We start from the raw sequence: 25563 nt of genomic DNA, 5'->3' as shown, positions 1-25563 counted from the left end.
ACCTCCTTTAGCTGAAGGGCCAGATCCCATTTTGGGGAAGCTCTCGGGGGCCGCATTCCAGGTGTGGGCAGGGCCGAAGGCTAAAGGGGCAAGGTCCCAAACCCCAGAAATACCAGCGCGTTTTAGCTTAAAGCTCTCACTGCCTGAGGAGAGGGATTCCAAGCTTTTGGAACAGGGGGGGAAATGCTCAAAAGCTGGGAACAACCAAATGGTCAGCGGTCAGGGAAAAGGGGCTGGGGCTGGGGAAAGGGGCAGCCCTGGCTGTGCCCCACCCCTCCCAGCCTCCTCCGGCACCTGGACCAGGGAGGGAAGGGACCAACCTGTGTCGAAGAGAAACCCCCATTCGGATTCTGCTGCCTGCTGAGCCATTTGACGATGTTGCTGGCTGCCGCCAGTTCTTCTGGGGATGGTGCTGGCTGTTTGGTCACAAGAGCAAGGAGCACATAAGCTGTCAACTCCACCTCTGCGGAGGGAGCTCGGGGCTGATAGCGGAGAGAGTTGTCCGTCTCCTCTGGCTTCTCAGGCCGCTGCCAGTGAGTGGAGCCATCGGCTTCGGAGGTGGAAGGAATTATTAGCATTCGACTCAGGTCTTCCAGGCACAGCTAAGGGCTTTTTCTACATCAGGCTTAAAGTGGCTGCTTCTCTCCACCTTTTAAGAGGACTAATGAAACCCCGAAACTGGCCAGGATGCTTCTTTCCATGACAAAGGTCAGTGTTGGCTCCAGGTTTTGGAGGCGCCTTGGGCAAGACACCCCAGTGCCTGGCCCCCAGTGGCTCTCTCTCCTCATCACCGCCGTCCCAGCTGCTGTTGCTCCTCGCCTTTTTACGGCTACCGCTTGCTTGCTGGACAGGCAGAGAACCAGCGAGCACATCGGCATGTCCTGCCCCTCCTTCTCGCCACCACCTTGCCTGGGCCAGAGCGAGAGTCGGGGGGACGAGCGCGTCGCAGCGGTGAAGAGGAGGAGCAGGTCCAGGGGGCTCTTGCCAGTGGGCCCCTGCTGGGGTGTGGGCCTTGGCAGCTGCCCAGCCTTGACGCCGGCCTTGACAACGGTCTCCCCGCCCCTCCCCTCCCTCTTCTGCATGGTCAGCCATCAGACTCCAACAGAAACAGTGCCAGGGAGGCTTGCCACACGCATACCTCAGCTGCTGTTCCGATCCTTCCACTCCCGACCACGGAAGAACAGAGGATCCCCATCACAGAATATTAGGGGCGCGGTATCGTCACAATGCTTAGCAGACACACACATCGCAAGTCTGGGTGTGCAGAGCACTTCACACTCTCTCTCTCGGGGCTAAACGACACACTACGTCACTCACCTAATGTGCAGCTGGTCCTCACAGTTTAGTTTACCTTCATGTAAGTGTGGGTCTGATCAGGATCACTGCATGTAGGCAGGAGAGATTTAAACCTTCCAACCCAGCCACTCCCCACACACACACACACACACACAATTCACCCCTCCGTAGGACAGGGACAGAGGACGAAACCTCCCTTGGTGCCAATGGAGGGTCGTGTTCTCTTTTTAGTGAGTCGGGGGCGGGGGGGGGGGGATTTTGTAAAAACAACGACACAAAAAAGTGGCTGGGTGGGAATGTATAAACTTCCAGGTGCACGCAGTGGCCCTGATCCAGATTGGGCCTGTTACACTCGGGTAAACAACGTGGTGGGGATCACCTGCACCCTCTGCATTTACTGTATTGCGTAGTTCAGCCCTCAGGGCCAATGAAGAAATTATCATCCCCGTCTTGCTTGGTGAGATCTGAATCCAGGATCGTTTCTCTACTCACAGATCCCAGGCTCAGCCACATCTCACTCACGCATTTTGCATCCCTTTTAGCATGTTTTGTTCAGTTAAAATATTTCTAGGCTGCCCGTCAGGACAAAAAGCCCTCCAAAGGTGGCTTATGTAAAAATGAACATAGAACTGCAGTATACAGTTTCCATAAAATGTTACTATTTAAAAGAGCAGGTAAAACGCCTCCAAGTTCAGCCCCACAGCCAATAAAACTAAGAAAACCATTAATAAAAAACCAGCACTAACAAAAGCCATTAAATCAGGTGTAAGCAACATATGGCTCTCCAGATGTTCTGGCCTACTGCTCCCATGCTCCCTCACCATTCACTATGCTGGCTGGGGCTGATGGGAGTTGTAGGAACGTCTTGAGGGAGACAAGCGGCCCATTCCTCCATTAAATTTCAACTAGAAAACACCTCTGTTAAAAGCGATTTCAAACAAATGGGTTTTCAAGGCCTGTTTAAAATCCAGAGTGAATGGGGCCAACCATACATCTGTGAATGGAGGGAGTTCACAGATAGGAGGCTGCCACAGAGAAGGCCCTGTTTTTAAGCCATTTCCTGTTCATTGTGGATAACGGGTGACAAATTCTTAAATAAATGCTCTACCCCCTCTCATTTCTGAGGCAAATCAGTCCAGTAGAGGGGAGAAGGCGATGCTGGTTGATCGCATGCAGAAGTAACAGGAAGGAGCAACAGGCACATCCCAGCACCAGCAAGGGAGGCGGGGGGGAAGAGCCACAGAGGCTGTTGACAAAGCCCCATCCCACACCGAGAGCTTCCTTCTCACCTCCTTTCACAGCTGCCTCATCCAGGATGTGCAGCGCCTCTTGCCTCTTGTCCTCTCTTCCTGCCAGGGTAAAGGCGTATGCCATCAAGGCCTGGGTGTAAACATGGACCTGTTTGGCCTGTGCCGCCGTCTCCAAGCAGAACAAAGCGTTACGCACCACGGAGTGCTGGGGAGAGAGGAAGGAGAGGCATATTCTAAGCCTGGCTCTCCAGCATGGGCAAAGGGTCTCCAAAACATGGGCAAAGACACTTCTCTTGGGACCCACCAGGCTCTCTGCCCCAACCAATGTTTATTTCATTTTTCATTTTTCTTTTTTTTTTTTACATTTACGGGCAGGCTGTCATTCTGCAGTTTGCTTCCTCATGACCGCCATGCCCAGTGTGGCAGCCGTTTTGTGGATGGGCAAGCCCCAACTCATGGAAAACATTTTGTAAGGGTGCCCACAACACTCTCCCTCATGATTCCAAATGTGGCCCCCTAGAAAGGTCCAAGCCATCGTGGCAGTGTTCAAAACCTGGTGAGACCACAGTGGTTGGCTTGGCCTGAATGGCCCCACCCTGCTCACTGTGTGCGGCTGGACAGAACAACATCAGGATGCTTCCTTTCCCAGGGGGCTCATCATCTAAGCTGAACCGGCAGAAGAACAGCAAAGAGAGAGGGCAGGGAAGTGGCTGGCACCGGGAGATTAGTCTGGAGGAGGAGGCGGTGCTTCTGGGCATGTGCAGATTGACCTCAGGAGCCCCATTACAGATTTTGGGGAGCCGGGGGCACGTGGGCAGGATTCTCAACAGGGCTTTAAGGCCCATTCTGGGATAAATTCAGTCAGTCAGCTTATAGTTTAACCATAAATATTCTTCCCAACAGCACACAGAGCAAGGGCTGAAAAGGGAGTGAAATAGCAACAGCTAAAACCATCCATTGCAGATGCAGGTCTCAACGGCCAACGTATCTACACACACACACACACACACACACACACACACACAGAGTGTCTGGGCTACCAGCACAAATGCCACCCCTCTGAATGTGACATACAGCTGGACCGGAAGAAGACAATCTTAGCCCTGTCATCAAAATTATATGATGCTGTTTTATCATGTTGTGTTTTAAGGGTTTGATTTTTGTGAACCACCCAAAGACTTTGGGGATGTGGGTACTTACAGTGACCGGCAGAGGAATCTCCAGCAAAGCAATGGTGATGTAGGCAGAGAGAGTGACCACATCATCAACCCCACCCTGTAGGAAAGCAGGAAAGCAGACATCAGCTCCAGGCAAGACACAGCAGTCCTTCATCATCTCCACAGACTCCTTCCAAGATCAATATTCTACTGTTCTCACATGCTAAGAGCGCATACTTTCCTGACTGTTCATAAGGGTGGGAGCACCCATGCACTTGTTAATTCCCCTTACGTCTCTGCTTCACTGACCCAGTACAGCCTCCAAGACTCTCAGACTGAGCACCATCCAAGACTTTTTGATGCTTGAGATAGAAAATGCAATACGCACCTCCCACCAGGGTAAAAATCTAACAACTTGCTGCCACCTTCTTTATTTCTTTGACCATATATATGAATCGCTTACATTAATAGAAATGTCTCAGTGATGTCCCATGTATTCCTGCCTGGACTCTAAGATCATCCTCAGCGGTCCTTCTCCAGGAGTCCCTACCAGAGGAAGTGGGGTAGGTGGCTACTAAGAAGAGGGCCTTTTCTGTAGTGGCACCCTGGTTGTGGAATGAGCTTCCCAGAGAGGCTCACCTGACACCTACATTGTGCTCTTTCCGGAGCCAGGTGAAGACCTAGTTTCCCAGGCATTTAACCTTTCAGTTGCTGTTTTAAATCTGTTACTGTATTTTAAATCTTTTTATTTCTGCTAGATTTTATTTTGGCTCTTACTTCTATTTTATACTGTGGTTTTAAACTTTTAAATTTTCATGTAATGTTGCATTTTATGATTTTACTTGTTGTGAACCCTTCAGAGAGCTTTGGCTATTGGGCAGTATAGAAATGTAATAAATAAATAAATGTAAAAAATAGAGTATAAAATCATAATCAAATACGCCATAATATTACTGTATACAGGAGACAAGATAACCTCCCTTGGAATGCTTGCTGGAAAGAGCATGTCTTCAGTAGGCACTGAAAACCTAGAAGGGTTGGGGCCTGCAGTCCATCACCTCCAGAGGGCTTCAGGTTGGGGAAGACCATGTTCGCACTCGTCATGCCAAGCAGATGCTAACCTCTTCTATGCTAACAGACAATGACCTCCCCTCTGCCCGCAGCTTACCTTTAGGGCGTTGTTCAGGAGGGATCCAGTGCTCAGGAAGCAGCCGTTTCCCTTCTGCCGGATGGCCAGCGCAGCCAGAGCATCTGTGATGTGCCTCTGTTCTATATAGGTGTGGCGCCTGGCCTGAGCAAAGGACTTGAGCACAAAAGCCGTCAGCCTGCAAGACAAGCCCAAGCCAGAGCAGAGAGTTAGCCCTTCCCTTCCTCTTCCCCATAACATGCCTGCCAAGAGAGACTGGCTGCAGCGAACTCTCCTTCAGGTGGCCTCATTGCCACGCAAGGAGACGCCTCCTTCATATGGTATAAACAGGGCCTGCTGTTCTGGGAAGACAGCCTTCGGGTTTTTGCCCCATGGCTCCTCAGTTATTGTTCAACCTGAAATCCAGCCAGAAGGCATCAATTCCTGCCTTAACAGGCTAGCAAGGGGCTTCAGGGCTGGCAAGATGCAAAATGCCCGCCCTTCCACGAGGAGTGTGATGCGCACAGAGGCTGGGCTTGCATGCCTCTGGAGTGCACAATACGTTTTCTTTACATTCTGCTCTCAGCACGGGTGCTGTTTCTATTGTTTTGAACTGTGCACTTGATTGCTTTTTAGCAGCTAAAGCGTGATACACGCATGCGCACGCGCGCACACACACACACACACACACACACACACACATGAAACTAAGAAGAGGCCTGCTGGATCAGATGAAGGGTCTGTAGAGGAAAATTCCCCAGAAGACCTTTGTATACCGAGGAGACAGTGTGACGTGCTACAACTGCCTCTTTTATGCCTGAACCTCATGTGAGACCTTAAAAACCAGGCCTCTTAGGGGTCAAGAACCTTCTAGCTTCTTGCCCTGACTCCTTGATTTTCAAACAAGGCAGGACGGCCTTGGAAGGCAGGGAGGATCTCTTTGGCTGTGGTCCACCTGATTTAACTTATCTTTGGGGTAAGATAAAAAATGCCTAAACAGACCATCTCAACAGATGTGATTGATTGCAGAGCTGGGAAAGACAGCATGTAGCCGCGGGAGATTTGGGGTATTTAAGTCCCTCCAGAGTGTCACCCGATGGTGCTTCGGTGCAGACTGGGACCACGCAGAGGTGCATTGCATTGGCCGAAAGGCGTCTCTTTGCTGTCGTTACCTGGGGTTCCTGACAGCAGAACGGAGGAGCAAGGTATCTTGCTCGGCTTAGATTTATAACATCCTTTGTTTAGCTGTGATGTTCCGCCTGCTAGTTAAATACACCTTTGACGCTTACTCACTTCTGAGTATGTCTGAACCCTAAAAGAACCTCTTTGCCCTTGGCAAAACAGGCTCCATCTAGTCCAGCATTCTGTTCACACAGTGGCCGACCAGCTGTCAACCGGGAACCCAGAAGCAGGACCCGAGTGCAACGGCACCCTCCCGCCCATGTTCCCCACTTGTGTACACAGGCATACTGCCTCTGATACTGGAGGTGGCACATAGCCACCAGGACTAGTAGCCACTGATAGCCTTCTCCTCCAGGAATTTGTCTAGCCCCCTTTTAAAGTCATCCTAATTGGTGGCCATCACTACATCCACTGGTGGTGAACTATGTGCTGTATGAAGACGTACTTCCTTTTATCCTGAATCCCCCACCCATCAGCTTCATGAGATGACCTGTTCGGGTTCCAGTATTCTGAGAGAGGGAGATAATTGTCTTCCTATCCACATTCTCCACCCCATGCATAATTCTGTAGGCCTCTCTCATGTCTCCCCTTCCCCTCCTTTTTTCCAAGCTCAGCAATCCGAGCTGTTCTAACCTTCCCTCATGTGGGAGTTGTTCCACCCCTTCATCATTTGAGTTGCCCTTTTCTGCACGATATATAAAGGTAAAGTGGCACAACAGCAAAGCAACAAGGAGGCTCTGGATGGACACAGTCAGTCTTAAGTTAAAATATGTAAGAAAGATGAATAGACTAACAACAGAATAATTTCAAAATATATTTAGAGCTAAACATGTCAGCTTCTGCCCTCATCAGGAGCTGTGATTTTAAATGGATAGAAAGAGCGGAAGTTCGGAATGCTGGGAGATGAACATTCCTAAGGAGAAGAAAACGGGGGTATTTGGAATTTTTGAATTTTCCCCTAGGAATTTTCATTTCCCAGCATTCCGAACTTCCGCTCTTGGTATCCATTTAACATCACAGCTACAGATCAGGGCAGAAGCCAAAACGTTTAGCTCTAAGTATATTTTGAAATTACTCTGTCAATCTTTCATATTCATACACACACACACACACACACACACACACAGTAATGAATTAATCTCACCAGGTGTTCCCTGTCTCCTGGTTATGTTGTCCGAAGGTGCTGTAGGAGCCATCCGAGTGCCTGTAGTTCAGCTGCCTCTGGTAGCCTGAAATGGAGGGTGAATACTATTTGTGGTGTGTGACGGCCCCACCCTTACCCCACAGGTAGCTTCCCACCATCGTGGCATCGCGCAGGTGGCCTCAACTCCCCAATGTGTACACACTCCTTTCTGATTTGGATGTCGTTGTCGTGTGATCCCAGTTTTCACAGGCGCCATCTCTCAGCTGTGCCATAGTAGCCATGGTATCCAGGGGCAAGCATCCGGGATGCCTCTGACGTATGAACAAAGGTGGCTGAGAAACGCACCTGAGGCCCCCTTCTGCACAGTACTGCTCTTCCACACCACACATACACACACATGCAGAGCAACTGAAAGGTCTCCCAGATGACAAAGCTGGCCATCAAATGTACCCTGAATGAGTAGCCTTTGTGATTAAAACTGCTCCCTGCCAATTAATCAACTAAGGCTTTAGTTGATCAATCTACTCAGAAAGCCCATTAATGCCGGAAACCTTGAATATAAACGTTGTCAGTCAGGACTCTATCGCCATCTCCCCACTGCCCATGGGCAAGAATAGGGCCAGAATTCCCCCTGCCCAGTCCTGTGAGTCTTCTCACCAGCCACTAAGTATCCAGTGCTCCTGGATCTGAGCTCATCCGTCAGCTGCCCGGTCTCATTCAGATAGTCCAGGATATAGATGTTGGGTGCAAAGAGGGCCATGTTCTGCTCCCCACAGCCGTAGGGCATCCTGATGAGCTGCTGTAGGTTCTGTATAACTCCGCCCAGCATGTCACCTGAGATGGGGGAAGAGAAGGAGAGGAGACATAAGCACATAAGCCGAGCCCTGCTGGATCAGACCAAGGGTCCATCTAGTCCAGCATTCTGTTCACACAGCTCTGGATGTCCCTGCCCAGGGCGGCTACTTCAGCCCCCTTTCTGCTGTCCTTCCGCCGGCAGGCAAAGACAGTTTTATTCAGGCAGGCCTTTGGCAAGCAATATGGCCTGTTGCAGAAGGGGTTTTAATTGGTTGGTGCTGCTTATTTTTTTTTGTTGCCATGTTTTCAGTTGTGTTTTTAGTTTAAATACTTTTTAGGTAAGGTTCTAATTAAGTTTTTGCTTTCAATCTGTCTTTTATTGCTAGCCGCCTTGAGCACCATTTTTTGGCAGGAAGACGGAATATGTATTAATGAATTAAGCAAACAAGCCGACAAGAATAAAGGGAGCAAGGGTAAGTGGTCAGAAGTGGAATGTCCTAGGAGACTGGGCATTTTGGCAAACACTTCAGTCCCCCTGGACATTCCCTTTCTGACTTCATGGTGACCAGAGCCAAGCAGTACGGTTGGCAGGACAGAGAGACTATGGGGGAGGCTGCAGAACCAGAGTTCATGGACAGATGTGAAACTGTTTGCTTTGGCAGGAATGAACACCTTGCTCGGTCTCCATGCACAACAAACAGTATCTTCTTGGGCAGGTCTCTGTGTGTCTGTCTCCACTATCTTCACCCTCTATTTCATGCATCCAGCTAAGGGAGCTGTAGGTCACAAAGGCACATTTGCCACAACAAGGGTGCAATCCAATGCACGTTTAGACTGAAAAGGTCCTACAACTCCCAGCATGCCCCAGCCAGTGGTAGGACTTTTTACTTTCTAAAGATGCATAAGATTGCATCCTAAATGTGTTATCCTCTGAAGGGACACAGGACTCTTGGGATCTTTCCCGCAAGAGGCTGAAGACAGCTCTCCGTTAGGAATCGAGGATGAAATACAGATGCCGTCATCTCCTGGTGTTGCAATCAGCAGAAGATCACACGAGGAGCCCCCAGGCTCAGAGGCAGTTGAGATTAGGAAGGTGAGACAGCTGAGAGATGGAATAAATTGCTGGAATTGAGGAAAGGAAAATCCATAATAATAAAAGAGGATGCATGTCTGCCTGTCCGTCTGTCCATCAGGGTCAAAACGCCAAGACCGTGAAAACTAGAACCTAAAACTTGGTATGCAGACTACGTGGGCCCTAGGAGTGTGCATCTCAGGGTTATTTTGTTTCAGAAATCCATTAATTAATTTTAATGAATTTAAATGTCTCCCTGTGGCTGAAGCCTGCAGTAACACCTTCAGCCACTAGGGGCAGACTTCCCTAAGCAGCGCAGAGCATTGTGGTCCATACAGTCTGAAGCCAGGGGAGGTTAGCAGGTAGAGGGACACAGTCGTCGGCCTGCCTCCTCTCCCCTGCTGCGGAGAGGAGGAATGAAGTGAACAGACCCCTCCCGCAGGAGCTGTAGGGGTGCAGCATGGCAGGGCCATGCCTCGGGGCCCAGTGGGCGTGGCGTCACTCAGAGGGGGTGGGCACACCGCGTCCAACTCTGACAGAAGCACAGGTTTGCTTGAAGGCTTCGCTGTATCAAACCGAGGGCCATCCCAACCCGTGCAGAGCCGGGTCCCTTCATTCGTAGAAAACGCAGTTGCAGGAGGAGGGTGGGACCCACAAGCGTGAAGGCAAACGGAGGCCAGACAGAACGGAAGTCAGAGTGCCGATGCCAGAGTAGCAGCGCAAGTCCCTGTGCTTACCCAGCGCACAGTGGGTGGCCCTGGCCGAGCCTTCCACAACGTCTTCTGGAACCTTCAAAGAAACAGGCGTCGCCTGCAAATCCCCTGCAAGAAAACAGTTTTGATCAAGCCACTTGCTTTCCAGTGCCAGCATGACCTCTGTCTTCCCCACCCAGCATTTATTCCTTCCAAACAGTGGCGCTGTTGGAGAGCCTGGCCCTTCCTCCTCTTGTTGTCCCTTCTGGGTTTGAGGCTTCTCACCCACTCAGTCCTCTGTAAGGACCACAAGGTCCTATCTATTTATTCATAAATATTTATTTATTCATTTATAATACCGCTTAACATAACAAAATCTCCAAGTGGTTCACACTAAAATGCATATATAATACCATACAAATATGAAATAACAAATAATTAAAATTTTACACAGCAAAGACAGCCATAAAACAAAGCAGTGACATTGTCCATTACAGGTCAGGGAAACCCTGTGTAATATGTTTTCGAGAGGTGTTTGATGCTTGTCACAGCTCCTGCCTCTCAAACCACATGTGGGAGCGTATCCCAGAGGGCTGGTGCCACTACCAGGAAGACCTGCTTGTGCGCTATTACCTGGTGACCTTCTATTGGCAGTGGAACAACCAATAGGAGCTCTTCTGAAGACCTCAGGAGTTGACTGGGTGTATATAGGGGAAGGCGGTCAGTCAAGACCTTTCATTCTCTTTCCCCAACAGACGACGTTGGTCCAAAAGTAAGCCATAGAATCATAGAATAGTAGGGTTGGAAGGGGCCTACAAGGCCATCAAGTCCAACCCCCAACCGTCCCCTAACTGCTAACCCCTAACCCCCAAGTCCCCTAACTGCTAGGTTCCAAGCAAACTATGTTCCAGGGAGGGCCTGCTTATATGGCCATTTTTCAATATCACCAGCTCATTACAAGTTGGAGAATTCTACGTTTAGGTATGTCAACTTTTTTCTTTTTTTCAAAGTAAAGCAGGGCTGCTATGTATTTAATAGCTGCACTGAAGACAACTGCACCCCTACCCCTCGCTGCCGGTGCGGTGCTGGATTTTCTGTCAAGAATTGGCAGCGCACAGGCAGCGGTGGGGGGGGGAATCACTGATTTTTCTGGAAAACCAGGCGTATGAGGAGCACGTGGTTTGTTTGGGAGCCAAATAGTGCTCCCTGGGGGCTTTGGGAAGTGCAGTTCTGCTTCAGAACAAGCCATGGACTCCCAGCGTGCCTTATTTTCAAGAAAAAATGCTGCTTTTTCCCTTGCCGCTGCAGCAAATTCAGCAGTGGTGGGGGTTGCAAAATAAAACAGATGAGTAAGGGCCACACTTGGATTCTCTGTGGACACAGCAAGTGCTCTGGATCGGTTGACATGTGTCTTACCCATAATTACTTAGCTTAATGGGGTCAGGGCCCCTACAGGGAACAGCCTCCTTCCACCTCCGGCAGTGAACAGAAGAGGGGTCTCCCTCAGGAACTTACCATCTGCACAGAGCAGGGAGTTGAGGGCCACATCCATCTCGATCCCTTCAGGCTACAGGAGGAGAGAAGGGGAAGGAAAAAGGGGTGAATGAGTGTCGGGAACTGTGAGGAGGTGGCTGCAGAAATGACATCTGAACTGAGAAGGGAGGGAAATCAAATCTGAACAAAAATAAATATGGATGAAGCATAGGAGCGGGAGGATAAAGAGAACAAGAGCAGAAAACACAAAGGGCCCTGAGATCCCATGACAAAATCATGGCTTGTTTGTAGCAGCCATATCGGGGATCAGACTAAGTAGCCTCATGCAGTCTCATGCTTCATGTTCTTGCTGAGCTCTTTCTCCCTTGAATATATTGTTGTAAGCTGACGAGACACAGGAATTCCTTATCTTGTCAAAGGTCATACAATTGTATATCTTGTTCTCTGCTGTTCTCTTCTGTTCTCTCCTTATCATGGCTACCCTATAACCCAGTTCTTGTATTATAAACAATGGTGCTAAGAGAAGAAATGTTGAGGATTGCAACCCCATGCGGGAGGGGGAGGAGGAGCCGTTTCATATGTGTCACAATGTCTATAAAACCAATGTGCTAATGTAAATCGGGGCTTCTGGCTCTTTGGAAACGATTCCAGCCTTAAGCCCGCGCGTTAAATAAAGAATCTCTTTTTCCTTCACTCCGTGGTCTCTCTGACTCTGGGTTCTGCAACAGTTGACTACCAAGGGGGCCTTCACATGGAGCTTTTATCCTGCGACTGAGATGGCTCAATCACGTAAGTTTGCGGGCCCTTTAGAGGACGCTGTGAACCTCCAGGGCGTCTCCTGCACTAAATGCCCTTTGCTGCATTTTTAAATAGATCACAGATAATGAGCTATCAAATTACCCCCTTGTGTTTCACTTGAGTCCCCTCCGTGAAAAGAGGAAAAGCTGCAAGAAGAGGAGCGAGATCAATGGAAGATATGGTAGACTCAGATACGGGGAGAAGGAGGGGGGAAGGGGAGGGGGAAAGGAAGCGCGTGTAAAGGGAGTCATCGTGATCCTGCATTTAAAATGGAAGCAGAAAGCCCTGTTTTATATGCAGGATTTTATATGCAGGCTGGTGTAGAGATGCTCCAACTGTTGTCTCTCCATATCAAGGAATAGGACCAGCTTAAAAAGAGCAACTTGCCTGGTCACCTGTGGAGAGTAAAATCCTGTCCAGGTGGCCAGGACAGGAATGCTGTGTTCCCTCCTTTGCGTGGCACTGTTTTCCTGCAACGGTATTTGCAGCAGCACAAATATTATCACTTGCCACCCCAAGCAGCCCACGTACCTCGACTAAGAGGGATTTGATCACGGTGTCCTTGTGCCCTTTGCTGGGCACCTCCACGATTTCATTCCCGCAGGGCTGAGCCCATGTCAGGGCCTCCGCGCTTGCAGTGAAGTTCACTTCACCTAGAACAAAAATGGCCACCGCCTCAGCACTTTATCTTTTTTGCACTGAGATCCCACCTTCTGGCCTCATTTTATCCTTGCATGAAACTCCCTGGGCATTTTTGAAGAGTCAGACGCAGTCCTGCCACGGACCATGACACGCCGCCTTCTGGAGAACATCCGCTCCCTTGTGGGTTCCTTCGCTCTGGAATCCCCATAAACGTTAGCAAGCTAAGGAAATCCCAGGCAAGGGGGGTTTGCGGGCTGCCATAAATGTCTTGGTGGGCCGCATGCGGCCCGCAGGCCACACGTTTTGCACCCCTGCCCCAAGGAGAGATACACCGTCCCTGTTCAGATTGCGTTCAGTAGGAAGTGGCATGGGGACGCTGCCAGAGAGTGGCAGAGGAACAGCACGACCTAATTGCCCCAGAGGCCTAGGTGGCGTGACCTTCCCCTGCCAGTGAGACATTCATGCAGTGGGCCCAGCTCACCCTGGACGCTGGCTAGGGAGAGGGGCTCAGAGATCATACTGCTCCTCTGCATTGCTCTCACAGCCCCGCCACAGTTACAAGAATGAAGCAGAGGATGCCTTCATTGTAGGCCAGGGCTGTGGAACTTCAGGCATGGGGGCAAATCTGCCCCTCCGGCATTCCCCAGAGGTCCACACCCCCTTCTCCTTTCCCCAGCCACCCGTCGTTTGCTGGTTTCCCAACTTTTGCACAGTTTTCCCCGTTCTCGCTCCTAGTGCTTAGCTATTGGCTGTAAGAGCATTACGGCAAAATGTGCTGCTCCTTTCGGGTACTTTGAGCCCCACCGCTCTTGCCTTCGGCCATGCCCACCAGAGGAAGGCAGCCCCAAGGCTCCTCCAAGCTTCCCTTGGGCTGAGAGACGTTCTGCAGCCCTGTATGAGGCCGTGGCTCATGTCTAGCCAAGCGAGGGCTGCGGAGTCCAGCGAAGGGGCTGCATTCAACCCCTGAAGCAGAGTTCAGGGGTTTGTTGCCCCTGCCGGATGGCTAGATGTAGGGAAGAGGGGCCCGGCGAGCCATGAAACCCCCCCAGGAATTATTCTGCTCGTCTCATCTACGACCAACAGGGCCTGAAAGGCGGCTTTCCCCCCCGAGCCAATCCGAGGGTGGCTACAGAGACCGCTGAGCTGGGCTGCCAAAGCCCATCTGTGAGCATGGAAGCGGCTCTCTCATCCTGGCGCCCCGAGAGTGTCCCGAAAGGCCTGAGAGTCCCCTGGCTCAGGCTGAGGTGGACGCAAAGGGCCGGCGGCAGGCGTCCGGGTATTTCTTGGCCCTGCCTACGCTGCAGGAGGCTTCGGCGAGCCCCTCGCTCCCTTCTCCGTCTTCCTCTCGAGTGACGGTGGGGCAGCCTGGGTCTTCCGCCTCGCGAGTCTCCCTGGCTCGGAGATGGTAGTCAGGGTCGCTGCTTACCCAGGGATTTGGGGATCACGTTCCAGGAGACGGTTACCCTTTCGTTCGCACACAGGCAATGGGAATCCTCCTCCTCCACAGGAGAGGCCTCGAATTCTTCTGACGGAGCCAGAGTTACATGGACCTGTCCGCAGACACAACGGTATGACTGGAGAGGCGGCTCCATAAGGGGGGGGAGGCAGTGAGGTCTCCAGGTCTTGGAGGCCCCTGGCCCAGAAACCCTCAACGGGCCCCTCCCTCACCAAGTCGACCTTCTCACCACCACTGTCACCAGCTGCTCTTCCCCCCCCTCCTCCTTCTCAGCACTGGCAGCACTTGCTTGCTTAGCACGCAGGAGCCACTGATCACGCAGGCAGTGACATCTGCCGCTGCTCCTTCCCAGCACCACTGTCACCTGCACCAGAGGGAGAGGCTGGCGAGCAAGCAGGCCGCAGAGGTGAGGAGGAGGAGCGACTCCAGGGGACTCTGTCAGGGGGACCCTGCTGGGGTGTGGGCCCTCGACACGTGCCTGATCGTGCCTCCCCTTGACGCCGGCCCCGGGAGGAGGGCAAGGCCGCACTTGAGAGGGGTCCTTGACAGGGGTCGAGTCTGGGCCTACAGGCTTGTAGAGTGTGTGAATGCATGAAGGGAGGGGAGAGAGAAGGACCGGAGGCCCCTGTACTTCGCAGAGTATGGACGAAGTGGTGCCACAGGAGTCTTGGTTGTTTGCGTCAGCAAGACTCGCTGTCCCTCTGGAACTGAGCAGGGCTGTGTGTACAGGACACACGCACACACAAGACGGTATGTGGACAGCCTGAGCACACAAAGGAAAACTCCCTACCAAGAAAAACTGGACTCTGCAATCAGGTTAAATAACAATGCAAATCACAAAAGGCGACATACGTTTCTCTGAACTGGGGTATCTTTTTAAATCTGCATTTTTTAAACAGCATGTCTGGATACACTAGTGAAGAAATCAGGCACAGAATAAGATGTCGTACGGAGGACATCATTTTTAGCATCCCAGTCCCTTCTCAGTATCTGGAACGTCACATGGCTTTTCCCACACTACTGCAAAGCAACAAGGACTAGGAACTTAAATCTGTGGTCGGTTTGTTTTTTTAAAAAAAACATGGGGGAGGAAAGAAGGAATAAAACTGAGATTCTCCGAAAGCTAAATTTTGCACCTGGTACAATGTTCTGCGCTTTTTCTGCACTCCAAAGGGACTGTGGCATTCATGCAAAAAAAGGAAGGCTCCTGACCTAAGGAACTTACACAATCTATCATTTGACAATGGGGGGGGGCAACAGAGAGAGGGAGAAACGAGAGCAGTGAGAGTGAACACAAGAACATGAGAAGAGCCGTGCTGGATCAGGCCAAGGGTCCGTCTAGGTCAACATTCCGTTCACCCAGTGGCCAAACAGCTGTCCAGGGGAAAACCAAAAGCAGGACATAAGGGCCACAGCACCCTCCCGCCCAAGTTCCCTACAGCTGGGTGAGGGGGTTGAGCATGAGCAATTGCTGCTGCATGCAGTTAGGTAGGGCTGCAGATGAAAGGGTTAGCCAAGGCCTTTGTGGGTTTGGCACAGGGATTTCAGGAAAGGGGAACAGCTGTAGCACGACATCTGGCTGTTCTGAGAGGGAGCTCTAATGACAAAGGGGAGGAAGGGAGGAAGGGCGACGTGGTGTTAGTGGCAACAGGGGTGTGGCCCCAGGAGGGTCCAGGGGTTGGAAATTGGCCCCCGGACCACCCAAAGTTACCCTCCCCTGCTATACGGGATGGTACTGTTGTAAGCCACGTTGCCAGGGCTCCTGCTCCGGAAGGCGGTCTAGAAATGTTTTAACAATTAAAAATCGATAAATAAGTCCAGGAATTTGAATCCTGGGCCACTGGAGAGCCTTGACGGAGGAGTCTGAGGGCCAAGGAGGGGAGAGACTGAGAGGCTGCTGCAGCCAGGGAGGGGAAGGGGGCTTCAGGGGTCAGGAAACGAAGCTACGCAAGAACGGAGCATTCCTCACCCTGAGGCAGCTTTTCAGGTAGTTGAAGACGGAGACCTTCAGTTCGAACGCCTCACCCCGCACCACGGAGTAGGGCAACGTGAGCTCGAGGAAGAAGGGCTGGAAGGCCCTGAGGGAGATGGAGGGGGCCAGGCCAAAGCCCATGTCCTCTGACAGGCAGAAGGCACCAGCTTTCCACTCTGTGATGGTGTCTGGAATGGTCACAGGGATATCGATCTGCCCTTGGAAGTCTCCCAGGGATGCAGGTGCCTCTCCTTTGGTGTGGCCAGCCCCCTTTTGGTCAGGGGCACTGCGGGACACAGGAGAAGACAGGGTGAGGAGGAATCCCGCAGTGCCTTTCCACAAGAACCCTGCTATTTGCCACTGCGAGGGCAGCTCTAATCATCACCACCACCACCACCACCGCGACAGTGACAACGGTTTTAGCATTTGTACAGCACTTTCAAGTGTCCAGTTGCTCTTTACTTGCATTAGCAGGTTGTAATTCCTGCAACAACCCTGTAAGGCAGCCTTCCCCAACTTGATGCCCTCCAGATGTGTTGGACTACAACTCCCAGCAACCCCAGTCAGCAGTAGAGTTGTAGTCCAACACATCCGGAGAGCACCAGGCTGGGGAAAGCTGCTGCAAGATAGGTTAGCATTGCTTATTGCCCCATATTGCAGGTGTGGAGGGGGGCAGACTGAGGCTGGGGAGGGGGAACAGCTTGCCCAAGAGCCTTGTGAGTTTGGGGCAGAGGTGAGATTCAAGCCGCGGGCTGCCTGAGTGAGTCACATCTCAGCCTCCCAGTCGCCGCACTGCACCCGCTGTGGTGATTTGTTATCCTATCCGAAGGAATACAAAGGGAGGAACCAGCTCTCAGAGCTGCCAACAGCAGGAATGTATTAGAGCCCCGAAGAAAGTCTCCACCAGGATTTAGCTGGGAGCCAGTGGTGGCGAAGTGGTTAAAATGGTTTTAGGGGTATGAGAATTCTGTTTGTGCAGAGTGAAAACTCGACAGATTTTCCCGGTTCAGCCTGCAGATTTCATTCCATCCCCCACCCACCCCCAACCCGATGTTATCGACTCACTCCGTTGAGCCCACATGCAGGTTCCTCTTTTTTTTAATGGCAGCAATTTTCACAAATTTGGAGGGTGGGATCTTGAAATTTGCACAAATAGTTTCATAATTTTTAATACATATATTTTTTATTGGCAATCTTGCACAAGTGCGCACGACCACAAGTCTGCCTGTCCACTATGTAGCCCCACAGAGGCATATTCCCCTCTTGTCAATATCCTTGTCAGTTTCATCCTTCACACACTTCCTGCAGCCAGGCAGAGCCCTATTCCATACTTGCCAAAGAACTCGCCAGTTTCATCCTCTACTTGAGCACTTGGGGGGGGGGGATGCAAAACGATTCAGCCCGCACCAGGGAAACCGGCTGCTTTTCCCAGCTCCTTGTGCATCCCTGCTGTTATCTCCAATCTGAGGTTCTGTGGTCAGTTTTGATTGTATCAACTAATATTTTAGTGCCATCTAGGAAACGGCAGCCTGTCTCTTCAGCGTCTTGACTCCAGATTCATGCAATGAGACACAGCCTAACAGAAAAGGCTTTTGCTCAGTTTAATGAGCTTCCCACAGGCTGTAAAACGAAAGTTGTAGACCATGTCGATGTCAAAGAAAGATCAGGAAGTTTGGGGTTCCGATCCCTGCTCTGCTATGCAGCTGTCTGGCCTGTTACTGACTGGGTTCACATGATCAGCATTCTTTAGTTTGTGGCATGAGCAGGCCACCATCTTGAATATTCAAGCCATGGCAGGCGGGCTCCTCGGCTTATTGTGTCATGCAAACCCAGGCAGGGTGGCTTGTTACTGTGGTTAACAAGCCACCCAGAACCCATGGCCTGTTCTTGGCTTCTGTGGCAGCTTATTAACCACTGGAACAAGCCACCCTACCCGGTTTTGCACAGAACAATAAGCTGTGATGACCAGCCAGCATGGCTTGAATATTCAAAATGGCGGCCAGCACACACCACAAGCCACTCTGGCTTATTTAAGGCAAACTGCCAGCTTCCAATCATGCAAGCTGGACCACAGCCTCTCAGGCTAACCTCCCTCAGTGGGTTGCTGTGGGGGAGGGAGGAGGGGAGGCGTATCGTGGGAACACTCTGAGCTCTCTGAAGGAAAAGTGGGACAAAATTCTAATAAATCAAAACAAGAGCCATATTGGTCAGGTTGCAGGACAGACATAACACAGTTTAATGATCAGTTGTCTGGTTGTTTTTAATTTATTGTTGCTTAAAACAAGACGTAAGCCACCTTCAGCTTCGAAAAGACAGGGTGAGGAGCAGGGCCTCACCAGCAGTGGCTCCTTTGTCTTCGTGCAACTCTCTCAGCTCTGTTTTAACTCTTATAAAGCTGGTACAAACTTTACTCCAGGAGGCATTTGTGGGGGCAAGTTTATTGTTCCATTTTTCTTGTGTTATTTTTTATAATTTGAGGTTGGCTTTTGGTTTTGTTGTTGTTATTGTTATTGTTATTACTACTACTACTGAAATGCTGGTTTTAGATTTTTGAATTCTGATCTTTTAACCATTTGTTCTGATCCACTTTAGAGTGTTTCTTTGGGCCATGCTGTGAGCTGTCCTAAGGGTTCCAAAGAACCGTGTGGAAGGAGAAAAAGCCCAATCAAATCCCTATATGTGAGAATTAACATGCATTCATTTGCATAAACACATCCATCCACAGCAGACAGGGTCACTGCATGCCACAGGGTCTAACATTTCTTTGCCACTGACTTTACTCCTCTCTCCATGCATCAAAGCACCACTTACTTCACTACTTCCAATTGCCACAACCACGTCTCGGGGAAGAAGCTCCTGGCAGGTTTCTCTGGTTTATGTTCAACGATAGGAACAGGATGCCTGACTTGGGTGTGTGATACAATTTCTGGACTCCCTGGGGCACCTGGGAGGAAGAATACATGATTTATTTCTACTAAATTGTATACCCCACCACCTTTCAAGGCAAAATGCCAAGCTTAACACCACTTGATGGCCTATCACAGGGGAGGGAACCTCCATCCTGTGGGCCTAATCCAGTCCTCAGAGGGTTGGGTACCCTCTATGGGCCTTGCCCTTTTCCTAAGTCCTGGCCCTGGAGCAGAATACCCATGTTATCTCCAATCTGTGATTGGAGATAACGAATAGATCCCCAGGCATGCCACTCCCCTCCCCACCCCCAGTTGGGACACAAGCACCACAGAGAGGCACCTGACTTAGCAGGCACTTGCAGGACCAGCTCCTGCCAGCACCTGTCAAGTCCCTTTCTCTGTGCAGAGAGATACATGCTCTCTCTGCACAGAGAAAGGAACAACGGGATGATGTCATGGGAAGGGGCAGAGTTTTGGAGGTGGAATAGGCAGGGCTTCCGGATGGGGCCATGTCCCCTTGACGTCATCTGGCTCTACGGCTTTTCCCAGGGGGAGCAATCCAGCCCCTGGACCAACAGAGCTTCCCCGCCCCTGACCTCTTGGACCGCTGGTTCCTGCATGCTTCTCATCCCTGGATGGCCGCTGACGTGCTTCCACTGCCACGTGGGCAGCATCTGTGGTGTTGGAGCAGCTCTTTGCCACTCGGGGCCAAAACCGGGGCCACAGATTTCATTGTCCCCAAGATGTGGCCTAATCCTGTTCCTCCTTGCCATCGGCCCCGCTCTTCCTCAGCTCACCATGTCCCCAGAACACATGACCGCTGGGGCCAGCGCCAAGGGTAGGCATGCTCAGCCACCTGCCCAGGGCCCACACCCCAGCAGGGCCCACTGGCAAGAGCCCCCTGGACCTGCTGCTCCTCCACTCCATGGCAGCCTGCTTCTTCCCCTGCCTCTCGCTCTGGCCCAGACAACGGTGGTGGTGAGGAGGAGAAGCAGGAGATGCCGCCACCCACTTGCTCTCTGGCTCTCTGCCTCTCAGGCCCTCTTCACACCTGGCATTTTATCCCACTACAAACCGATCCTTTTTATTCCGGATCCTTTCCGGGATTTAGACTGGCCCTGTACAAAGGCATCTCTCATAGGCTGCACAGAAAAATCAGGACAGAAGGCTGATCATTGGTTCCTGTAACATGACTGATGGCTCTGCCCGTCTCTCCACTCCTCCGTCTCTCCACTCCTCTGCAGCAGGAGGGAGGTCGGAAGCCCTTCTCATGACTTTAAAGGTGGAGGGAATCAAAGGAGCGCCTCCCTCCCTGGGATGGGTGCAAAGGAGTGGGGGGGGGAGTCTTGTTTTCATCTCTTAACTCGCGCTGTACTGTTTCCTCGCAGCCCCAGGAAAGCTACAACTTACTTCTGAGTAGACATAAGATTGTGCTGTAAGTCTGCAACCCCCAGCGCACTTACTTCGGAGTAAGCCCCACTGAACTTAATGGGATGCTCTGAATCAACAGAGGATGATGATTCTGAGCTTGGTGGGGTGGGGGATCAGATCTGTCTCCCTTCGTTGCAGAGAGGCATTTAACCTCTTCCCCCTCCAATCGGGAAATGTGCTCAAGCATTTACATGGCAGACACGTGGTTTGAATGAAGGAAAGTCACCTTCCTTGGCCAGACTCCAGTGGAGGCAGGAGTCGCCCTCCAACCGTGCATCCTCCCCTCCTTGCAAGGAAGGGAGAGAGCACAGCTGGCGAGCAATTCCTGCCCTCGCGCCTGTCAAATCTGCTCGGTCTCCTTCCGTGCCAGGAATCCTCCCACCTGTTCTTCCCTCCTTGCCAAGAGGATCCCCGCTCAGGATCTCCCAGGCGCAACACGCCCTACAGCCCATCCTCAATGCCTTTGTCATTCTGATCGTGCCCCCAACCACTGAAAACAAATGCCTACAGCCAACCAGACACAGCGGCTTCTTCCTCCATTGGAGAATTTCAAGGGGAGGTCATGATGCTCCTGTTCCATGGGCTGGGAAAAATACCACATTTTTTGCATTCCAGAAAAAAACGGACAGGCTGGGGGAAATGGCGGGAGATGCCCTGGAGGTTCACGACGTCATCTAAAGGGCCCGCAAACTTCCGTGACTGAGCCATCTCAATAGCAGGATAAAAGCTCTGCGTGAAGAAGCCCTCAAGCAAGCAAGTGGCAGCAACGGTGAGAAAGAGGCTGAGCAGCAAGAGCATCCCAAAGTGATAAATGCAATCAAAAATTCACTTTGAATTTTCCTTTAGGCAAAACTACTGGTGATATTTAACATCAGGGGCTCAAATGCAGGCAGATATGCAGCAGTTATAGTTGCCTGGAAAGCCCTCCCATCAAGAACCTGATTATTATTATTAATTTTAATGAATGCTCCCTTTTAGAGCTACTTACTCAGGGGAGGATTGGGTAGCACAGCAAAGTCATGAGAGAGGCAGAGGGGGTTTCATGGGTCATTTGCCTTGCGTTTCCAGAGCCCATGTCCCGTGGTTTCAACCCCAGAATAAAGATGGAATTAATGCTAAATACAGGAGACCACCATCATCCACCTGGTTCCAGTTCTTACCCAAATCCATGGCTGCCATAGGTGGACTTTCTAAGCAAATTTCAGGCTTGTGTATCTTGGTGCTAGTAAAAGTTTTCAAGCCAAAGTCCTGAAAAATGAACAAGCGAGCCGGTGTGAAACATCTTATGAAGCACGGATAGGAAAGCTTATGTGCAGGTTGGCAGTGTAGATCAGGGGCGGGCAAACATTTTGGGCCGGGAGCACGTTTGGCAATCTGAGAAACTGTCTTGGGCACCACCACAAAATGGCTGCCATGGGAGGCGTGGCAAAGGACAAGTAACCTGCCCCAAAGACTGAGTACAAGGCAGAAGTGGGGTCTGAGCCTCAATGCACTGAACACCTCCTTTGAACCCACAATTTTCAGCACCCACAGAAAACTATTGCACAGCAGTCCAGGTCAGAAAAGGTGCTAATTGAAAGAAAAGTAAGTGGGAGGGGAAGGGCACCTTGGCGGGCACCAGGAGAGGTATCTGGGGGCTCATTGGTGCCCATGGGCACTCCGTTGCCTGCCCCTACTGCAGATGGCAGGTTGCCAAACAGATCCGGAGGCCACAGACAGAGGCAGGGGTGGTGCCCATTATCAGGGTCACCAAAATGTGGTATGCCTGTACCCTGGTCAAGATTAAAAATCTGCATGCTCCCATCACCCTTTCAATTTCTGGATGGAAAATAATCCTTACAGTGGGCTGGGGCCAGAGATAAGATGAGAACGCAGCAGGGTACAGGAGGGGTCTTTTTTTCTCCCTCCTCCTCCAGCCGAGCCATCGCTTCCCCTCCTGCCCCACTCTCCTCCTACATTTTTGTAACGGAGGCTCCCCCTGTTCTTTCCTCTCTCACACGGTTCCGACAGGCATCGCCCCTTCTGGCTTTAAACATGCCCACATTCTTCCCCAAATTCTTAGAACAGCAGCGGCGGCGGCCTTCTTTGGATCCCACCTCCCTCCAGCCAACGGCCCTCTCCGCTTCCTTCCATCACCAAATGGCCTGAGCAGCTGGACTCCTCTCCATGCCTCGACCCTCTTTCTTCCCTCATCCACCCTTTCCGGTCTGGTTCATGGCCCAAACTTCCCCCCTAGAATTTCTAAGGCTCCTCTCTGTGCTGTGAGAACTCTCTCCTGTTCTCCGTTGCCTTGACCTTGCTCCAGCCTTTGATAATGCTGACTCCTCGACTCATCTGAGCTCTCCTTATTTTCTGGGGTTCAGTGGTCCTTTCCTTTCCTGGTTTTGCTGCTGTCTCACAATTCCTTCTCCTAAAGCAGGGGCTCAGAACCCCAGTCTGTGCCCCCTTCCCCTGGGCCCACCTCCTCCCCCTGACTTCCGTGCATTTTCCCCTAGTCCAAAAGGCTGAAATCCTTCTCCGCTGGCTCAGTTCCGGCAGCAGGAGTTGTAAGCTCAAATTGGTTGGTATTGGGGCGTTCTGGCCCCAGCTCCTTTCCCCTGCCCCATTTTGTGTTCAGCCCCACCCACCACTGGAACGAAGCTGTGGACAGCTTCTCCAAAATTGAAATGGGCTTCAGCACCCCTCTTCTAAAGTTGCTACCTCTCCGATTCTCTCCCCTCGGTTGACTTTCTGAACTTGGTACTTAGCACCCTCCTTTGTGTATTTTATCCTCCCCTCCTCTTGCCAATTTTCTCTCCCTCTTATGGTTTGCTGCATACATATTACTATGTATTATCATCATAATTTCTTGGTTGCCTTTCTCTTAAAAAAAAAAAAACCAAAGGCAACTGACAACAGAATTATTAAAACATACAAAATATAAAATAGGTAAAAATAATTTCCGTTAAAAACACCCAACATAATAAAACAACTAAAGCATCAGTATGGGCCATAATCAAAACAAGGAATGCATAAAAACCCATCATATGCCTCCAAATGCCTAGAAGCAGAGGAAAGTTTTGACCTGGTGCTGAAAAGATCACCATGTTGGCACCGGGTGAGCTTCACTGGGGAGAGAGTTCCGCAGTCGAGGGGCCACCACTGAGAAGGCCCTGGTCCCTTGTTGCTGCCCTCCAAACCACCCTCCGAGGAGTCTCTCTGAGGAGGGTCTCAGATGCTGATCGCAGTTCATACAGGGAGAGGTGCTCCATCAGGTATTGAAGTCCCAAACCATAACAGGCTTTATAGCTCATAACCAGCACCTTGAATTGGGCTCGTAAACATATAGGCCGCCAGTGCCAGCAGGCCAGAATTGGTGTTGGCCGATGCTATCCCAGTTCCATCTCCTCTCCTCAACGACCTTTCCAATGGCTGTACAGCTATCTCTGCTTGGAAGCTGGATCACTCTCTCAAACTCCATTGGGCAACTTCCCCTGGGAGACGTCACTTTCTCCAGAGAGGACCGATCCCCCTTCCAGAGAGACAGGGCAAGCAGTGGTGGTGGTTGCATAGCAGTGATGGGCCGAGGGTCAGCAATGGGCCTCCCGGAGCACAGGGCCTTGGCAGCTCCCCAAGGATACTGACTGTGGCTTTCACAGGGGCAGAGGAGGCTGCCGTATGCTGAGCCAGCCCCCGGGTCCATCTAGCCCAGTATTGTTGACACTGACTGGCAGCAACGGCTCTCCAGGACTTCAGGCAGGACTTTTTCCAGTCTGACCTGGAGATGCCGGCGATCGAACCCAGGGCCTTCAGCATGCAAAGCACGTGCTCTACCCCTGAGCTACGGCCTCTTCATCTCCCTGTTCCAAACATCCCGGGGTCAAGCTACCTGCCCTGCAGGAGAACTTTGATTTGATGTCCCCAAAGGTATTTTCATTCATCAATTTCACTAAATGCATAATTTTTGGAATTCTTTTGACCAAATGCAAATTTTACTGAATGCAGTGACGCCTCTTATTGGGAGTCTGAGCCTCCACTGGCACAGGATCTATACAGCGCAGGTCCTCCCTCCACACACACGCGCCTCCGCCTGGCGTGATGATGGGCATTTCCCTCGCGAAAAATGCAGAGACCTTTGGTGCTCACCTGGAGGATTCGATACACGTCGCCCTCGCCATAAGAGAAAGGCTCCGGGCGGTATCGGATGCCATCCAGGATTATCTTCTTTCCAGGTACACAGGGATTAATGTTTGGTTCACCCAAATAGTGGTCCCCATAGACATAGCCTCTGAGGGCCTTCAAGGGGAGCAAATTGTAAATCTGAAAACAAAGAAGTCACAATTCAGAAAGCATAACACGCTCCCATGCTGGAGGCCGTACCCCAGTCCCTTGTGCCCAACACTTGTCTGCTCCAGCCATGGGTGGGATCAGAAGGCCTCTGGGCTTGCCTGGAGGGGGTTGCAGAATCCATTCCAGGTGCCACAATCTACTAGAGCATTTTGGTGGAGCAGAAAAGATCCATTCCTCTCTCCACCAAAACTTTGGAACCACAAGAAAGAGGCCTGCAGTAGTCCGTTCAGACTCTGAAGGGGGAATTCTACCCAAATGGGGGACTGAAACCCCTTGGACAGCCTTTTTATGGCCCTCCTGGGCTGGACTGCTCAGGTTTGATGGTTTGTTTCACAGGGAAGTCTCCAGACAGCCTCAGACTGAGATTCCAACACTGTCAGAGCAAGCAGGGAACCATCTTCTCCTCAGAATAACTTCCTCTTTTCTCCTCAGAATTTTCCCTCCAAAAACTTTCTCAGAATTTTTTTAGGGGAAAATTAGCCAGGAAAAGAAAGAAGCAGCAGCAGAGAGAAGTTATCAGGAGAAGAAGAAGATAACATGGTAGAGAAGAGAAATGTGAGATAAGAGACACTTTCTTAATACGTCTACTTCAGAGCTAGGCAGGAAAGAAACAAGCCGGGAGTTGCTCCTCTTCTGAGAGAACGCTCTCACCAACTTGCACAGTCCTGCCTACCAGAGCAAGTGGAGGAGAAACCCTCCTCCATCCCCTGCAGGAAAACCATTCTGCTCTCCGCCAAAATATTTCAACGTGGAACCTGCTGCCCCGCTCAGTGCCGGCTCCAGGTTTTGGAAGGTCCTTGGCCAAGACACCCTCAATA

General features: G+C 51.1%; 1 protein-coding gene across 3 annotated transcripts in view; it reads right to left on the bottom strand.

Annotated features, from left to right (window-relative positions):
- The window catches only part of LOC146356328 (alpha-2-macroglobulin-like), a 64399-nt gene that overhangs the window by 10735 nt on the left and 28101 nt on the right, over positions 1 to 25563 (bottom strand). For all 3 annotated transcript variants that reach the window (XM_084831157.1, XM_084831158.1, XM_084831159.1), the window contains 14 exons: positions 24542 to 24715; positions 21577 to 21664; positions 18888 to 19020; positions 16074 to 16362; positions 14075 to 14198; positions 12538 to 12659; positions 11230 to 11281; positions 9760 to 9843; positions 7813 to 7989; positions 7156 to 7240; positions 4872 to 5028; positions 3747 to 3821; positions 2586 to 2751; positions 321 to 550 (listed from right to left, as the gene is read on the bottom strand). In XM_084831157.1, coding sequence (XP_084687283.1) covers positions 321 to 550; positions 2586 to 2751; positions 3747 to 3821; positions 4872 to 5028; positions 7156 to 7240; positions 7813 to 7989; positions 9760 to 9843; positions 11230 to 11281; positions 12538 to 12659; positions 14075 to 14198; positions 16074 to 16362; positions 18888 to 19020; positions 21577 to 21664; positions 24542 to 24715 — 1956 coding nt within the window. The remainder of the gene's footprint in view (positions 1 to 320; positions 551 to 2585; positions 2752 to 3746; positions 3822 to 4871; positions 5029 to 7155; positions 7241 to 7812; positions 7990 to 9759; positions 9844 to 11229; positions 11282 to 12537; positions 12660 to 14074; positions 14199 to 16073; positions 16363 to 18887; positions 19021 to 21576; positions 21665 to 24541; positions 24716 to 25563) is intronic.

Source organism: Heloderma suspectum, chromosome 2, assembly GCF_057233095.1.
Source record: "Heloderma suspectum isolate Gila_16-S chromosome 2, 16-S_ref, whole genome shotgun sequence".
Taxonomy (NCBI): Eukaryota; Metazoa; Chordata; class Lepidosauria; order Squamata; family Helodermatidae; genus Heloderma; species Heloderma suspectum.
This window is presented reverse-complemented; position numbering and strand designations above follow the sequence as displayed.